This window comes from Bacillus rossius, chromosome 7, assembly GCF_032445375.1.
Source record: "Bacillus rossius redtenbacheri isolate Brsri chromosome 7, Brsri_v3, whole genome shotgun sequence".
NCBI lineage: Eukaryota > Metazoa > Arthropoda > Insecta > Phasmatodea > Bacillidae > Bacillus > Bacillus rossius.
This window is the reverse complement of record NC_086335.1, coordinates 64,882,578-64,888,577: the sequence shown is the minus strand read 5'-3', so window position 1 is coordinate 64,888,577 and position 6,000 is coordinate 64,882,578. Positions and strand designations below refer to the sequence as shown.

At 36.8% G+C, this 6,000-nt stretch overlaps 1 protein-coding gene across 9 annotated transcripts in view; it reads right to left on the bottom strand.

Moving 5' to 3' along the window:
- Nucleotides 1-426: 426 nt before the first annotated feature.
- LOC134534215 (protein muscleblind) overlaps nt 427-6,000 on the bottom strand; it is a 245,119-nt gene continuing 239,545 nt past the window's right edge. For 7 of the 9 annotated variants that reach the window (XM_063372475.1, XM_063372472.1, XM_063372478.1 and 4 more), the window contains 2 exons: nt 5,327-5,368; nt 427-2,646 (listed from right to left, as the gene is read on the bottom strand). In XM_063372475.1, coding sequence (XP_063228545.1) covers nt 1,981-2,646; nt 5,327-5,368 — 708 coding nt within the window. In that variant the 3' untranslated portion in view covers nt 427-1,980. The remainder of the gene's footprint in view (nt 2,647-5,326; nt 5,369-6,000) is intronic. The other 2 variants (XM_063372479.1, XM_063372481.1) reach the window with 1 other exon arrangement.

Below are 6,000 nucleotides of genomic sequence, written 5' to 3'. Positions count from 1 at the left end.
GTTTGACAGCAATGAACAGTCAGTCGCTCGACCGGAGTGCTGCATCCACAGAAACTTGCTCAGAATGCTAGTGGGCGTTACAAACCAAAAATTTATTCGAAAATACCAGCTACGTTGGGAAGCAACTTCTGTCTCGAGTAACTTTGTCAAAATAATACATGCTAACATTTTGAGCAAGTTTATGAAAACACCACAAGGGGAAACCAGGTTTGGAAGAAATGGTATTCAGGCAAAGTTAGTTGAAAAATGGGATGCTATTTGCCTTACCTTATTTTCTAGCATTTTTACAGAATACAGTACATATAAAAGGGAAAAATCATAATTTTTTTTTTCCCCAAGATTTGTACTTAAAAACACAAGTGTGGTGCAGGACTTGAAGGAAAATAGAAGATATGAAAAAAGAAGCATTAATAAAACAAATGTTCATGCATTTTCAAGCATTATTATTACAAATACTGGCTTGTGTGTAATAATTGTACATACAAAGGTCAGCAGGATTAGACAGTACAATACATTGTCGTATGTATACAGTCAAAACTCAGTGATGGCTATGGCAAATAAGCGTGACCAATCAGGCAAATTGTAATCAAAACCCAAATCCTTTAAAAAAAATCAGTACAGGATAGTAGCAGAAGGCACTCAAAGCTACGTGATGACCACATTGTAAAATTGCACACATTCCCATGTCTGGGTCAAATTTCATTATTTCATTTAAACCAAAAATTAATATACCATTTTATTTAAATTGAAATAATTTCTGTTATCAGCAATACACATAGAACATTTTCAAATAAATATAATCAAAGTATTTAAAATGTTTTACATAGTAACAACAATCACAATTATTGCTTAAAAAAAATCAAGCACTACAGCTTCCATCCACCATTGTCTTTAACTACACACATATATTTTCGCAAGTGATGAGACCACACAGAAGCAAGAGTGCATTGCAGCGATGTACTTTGTCTGAACATTATATCTTAAAACCAGTATACTGTATTCAAAAATTGACTTGACTCTAGATGATAATTTTCAACATACTGTACTAACACCAAAAAAATTATTATTAGATACAATGATTCACAGTGAAAACTGAATAACTAGCCCCAAAAGTTGAGGAAGACATACAATTATAACAAACTACTATGGACTATCAGCTACATTACAGATAATCAGTGAGAGAAAATATTTAATTACAGGGAATATTTTAAATTACATAATAGGTATAACAACAGAACTACAATTGAAAATCATTACATAACTACATGTACAAACAGGTATTGGACATGGAACAAATAGGGAACGCTTCACGACAGGAAAATCCAACCAGCATCTTCTTTAAGATACTTCAATTGAAAATTTAAACATTTATACACCCTATAGTCATCACTCTAAAATGGACTTCCTTTGGTTACAGATATAATAAAATTTTGAATATATATCTATATCAAATCTAACTAACATTTAAATTGTACAATATATATGTATATAATATAACCATGCTCTCTCTCTTTTTTTTTTTTTACTAATATACATATCAAGAGAAATACTCATAATGCATGCTAACAGATTTTAAACATGGACAAGGTAACAACAATGAACGTGTACATCAAAAAATACATTTAATGTATTATTCTCTTACTCATGTTATGAACATTTTGAACTACTCTAATATTCATAAAAATTATTCATTCAAATACTTAAATTCTACGATAAGGAAAATTTGACCAGCACCACATGTGGTGTGGTGCAGTTAGTTCATATCACAGATGATTCCCGTGTGATTGCAAGCTCCAAGCTCCCTCCAGCAATCCAGGCACTCAAGTTTTTTTTTTTTTTTTTTGGTCCTCGAAAATACGCACATTTGTCAGGTCGCTCTAGTTTCAAGCCCAAACAACGTCGGTCGACAATTTTGACTAGAAAACATTTCAACTCGAGGGATGTGGGGTCGGGGAGGGGTGGAGATGCGACAGGTCAGGTTTAGGTGGTTTTCATCTTCTTGTACGGCTGCAAGGCAACACTGGCCGACACGAGGCTGTTGTTGTTGTTGTTGTTGTTGGTGTTGTTGTTGTTGTTGGTGGTGGGGACGGGCATGGCCGAGGGCATGGGGCCGTAGGGAGACATCATGTTGGCCAGCAGGCCATTGTGGAGCATGGGGCCGGGAGCCTGGGGCATCATCGCGAAGGGGGACTGCACGTACTGCGGCCGCATGAAGGAGTACGGGGACATGAAGGTGGCGGGGTTGGCCGCCCTGTTGTAGGCCAGCAGGCCGGCGTGCGGGTGGTAGGGGCTGGCCATGCTCATGGCGGGGGGGAAGCGCGGCTGAGGGGGCGGCGGCACGCTGGCCGCCTGCTTGTTCAGGGTGATGCCCGTGTAGTTGAGCGCGAGCACCGGGTTGACGGCGACCTTGGCCTGCTCAGAGCTTGCCGGAGGGAGCTTGTCGGGCTCCGCGGGGGGGTTGTCGCCGCCGGGGGTGGCGGGACTGGCGGTGGAGCTAGTCGCCGTGGCACAGGGGGTCGAGTACTCACATGACACGGGGACGAACGGCTGCATCAGCTGCTGGTAGGTCGTTGCGCTGGGTTGGTACACGGGCATGCCGGACTTGTCTGTTGCCGGCCGCTTGTACGGGACCATCCCGGGGAAGGCCTGCAACACACGCCGCTCTCGCTCAGCGGCACTCCCCCTCGCCCCGGTCCGGTGGCTCTCCGCGTCTGTGGTCGGGTAGCTTTTGTCTCTCTCGAAGCTACTTTTGCAACATTTTTAAATACTACATTGATTCATTGCTCCATAACCTTAAGGTTTCTACCATAAAAAAGAAGGATGCATGGAATGTACTGAATAAATAAAAATAAAAAAATAAACAAGTGGTACCTACAGATGAATGGCACACCTTACTTTATTAAATTCCATATAATGTGTGGGATGGTCACATGAAATCCTACAGAATCTGTTTTTACTTTCCTGCGACAAGACACAATGTGATGGGGAACACCAAACACTCCGTGAAACAGTCTTGCTGAAACTACATCAGTTTCTGTACATAAATATGTAAAGTGTTGGTACTTTTCTGTCTGGGCGACACAGACTTACGAACTGGAGTTTTGCAATAAGCATGTTATCTTAAAAAAATGATGAAATTACAACTATTATGAAATATTTTTTCAGACAGCTCTGTCTTATCTAGCTAAGCTATTGTTTAAAATAACTAATTAGCTTCTATGCTAAAATTCCTCTAACAAATGAAGAAAAGTGTAAAATTGATTCTTAAAGGATTAACTTAACCCCAACGTACCTCACTAATTAAAAAAATACTATGTACATAAGTATGATATGACTCTTTCCACACATAATGAAAACTATATCTGCTCAGCTGTGTAAGCTTGTAGTGTGAATTAAATATCTGACTGACTTAGGGTAAGCTTGAGTAACTACCGCATACACACAAGCAACTTTTCACTTGAAAGAACATGCTGCTTTTCAGCATTATTACAACTTATAAAACAAGATACTGCTTATTTTTATGTGTGATTTAGAGGTGAACTAATGATTCTTGTATAGCAAGTTACTGAACAGACTGGTTTTGACTCATTTGGACTAGAAGCAGTGGAAATGAAATGTCGTAACAGCTCTTTTATTTTTAATGTTGGAAAACAAAGACAGGAATTTTTAAAAAAGTTAGAAACAGCATAAGGGGATCAGCAACAAACAGTGCAGTTTTAAAAATTCTGTATTTGGACTACACTGAAAGAGTAATTAATACACACAAAAATTACTTTACCTATTCTTTGGTCAAGGTTGGAACCATTTAAAATAAAATAATTCATTCCCACCTAAAAAAAATTGGACACATCCAATATGGTAAAACAAAAATTATTTTGAACACACAAATGGGGTTGAGATCAAACCAAGCAAGAAAAAAAAATTACCTGTGGTATTACATATTTCTGCTCGCAGTTTGCATATACATAGTAATTTTGAGGTAGTATTTGATAATTTAATGCAAAATTGTGAGCAAACTAGTGAGCGTAATAAATTGCATTATATGAACATCATGTAACTAAAACTCATTATTTGATCATTGACAAAATATAGTTCTGATTCTCATTAATGCAGTTGCCTAGTTTTGCATGTTTTGAGTTTTATAGATAATGTGAATGAAATTTTTTTTTATAAAGCCAAATTTGAAGACAGAGCTTTGAAACAAAATATGAAAGTGATGAATGATTGTTGCAGTTTGAGCTTAATAGGAATATAATTTTAAAATATGTTTTTATTTAAGTAATAATTTTTTTTTTAAACCTTTAGGAATTGCTTTACATAAAACTTCAAACCACATATTCATTTTATTTTTCTAAAGAAAAAAGTCAAACGAAAAAAGGGGGCAATTTCCTTTGCATGTAAGTACTGTAGTTTGTCCTATTTAACACTCGATTACGCAAACAAGGTGATAGCAATCAGGATAATTATAAATGAAAAAAAAAAAAAAATTGAATCTATAAAATGAATATTACAACATATCATATGATACTTCCCTGAAGAAAGCATTAATTCGAGCCAACGTCAGTGTTTGGAAGTATTTGTAATGTATAAGTTGGAATGAAAGTGGCATGAAAAGTTGCGGTTTCAACTTCCAAGGAGGGAGGAAAGTAAACTAAGTAAACTAGGCCCACACACTTAGTTTACTGCCAGAGGGCAGTGGACAGCATACGAGAATAAAATAAACTGCAGAAAGATTCATAGACTCCATCGCAGAAGAAACGGCTCTATGGCTAAGCTCCTTGGAACTAGAGTTACACTACGTTCAAACTAAATCATAGGATCAGAATTTGAAGTGTCCATATTCAAAGAAATCATAAATTTACTAAATAAAATAATCATGATGCATTTTTGAACAAAACAAAAGCAGGATAACTAAGCACTCAACATTCCAACACCAGAATGAAATAGGTATGTACTACTCATTTAAAAAGATGAGCTATCAGAAAGACACCAACAAATGTAATGCTCTTTACATGCATTTTTTCCTTGCAAATTTTGTGCAACCCTTGAATAAATAAAGCCTAAGTAGGAAAAATGTTCAAGAGAAGAGGCTAACACTACATGTACACCATATGCAAAGAGTACATGAATAATATAACTTATTATTTGTATTAATGTATACTAGCAGTAACTTACATGTAATTATTTTTCACCCCTTAGCTGTGCTATAAAATATAATATCACAGATCAACTCCCATTAAGATTTTTTTCCAAGTTAACTTCAGTTACACTCATTACTCTGCCGTCAACAAAACATGGAAGAGTTATTTCAATCACAAAGACTTACAAAGCTGTCATAGTAGAACGACCCAACAGACTTCATATCCATCTGAAACAGGAAAATACTTGAGTGAGCTCGACTAGTTTTAAACACACATGCCAACTGTACTAGCATACTACCTACTAGCTTCTGCAACTGTCAACTGTTCTCACAACACATGAGGAATATCATGACTTCAGAAATACTATTGAAGTGCTAGTTAGTCATGTGTGGGATACAGTAAATAAAAAATTTAATAGCTCATTTTAAGTTTAAGATAATTTTTTTGTTTGTTTGTAAGTTATCAGGGTTTAAAGTTACAATTAATATCTAGGTAGTTAAACTATGTATGTACTATAATAATTTAAATGTGACTGGGACATTGCATGATATGCAAATTTCTTTCAAAAATGTCATTTTATGTCAGAAATTTGGCCCGATATGTTTATAAGTCTCACTAGATACATTCCCGTTAGCGTTAACGAAAGAAACATTACCGAAAACAACTTGTCATATTTAATGTCTGCTGTTGGTGATGAATTGGATTTTGTAAGAGTTCTTCTTATCGTGGAGTGTTGAGTCAGCGGGAGCGATCCTAGGCTTATTGTCCTCTCCTGAGGGCCTCCCTCCTCCACCATTAGCGCACGAGCGCCCGTGTGTCAAGACGCAGCTAGCGCAATACGAGATGAGACGTGCTACAC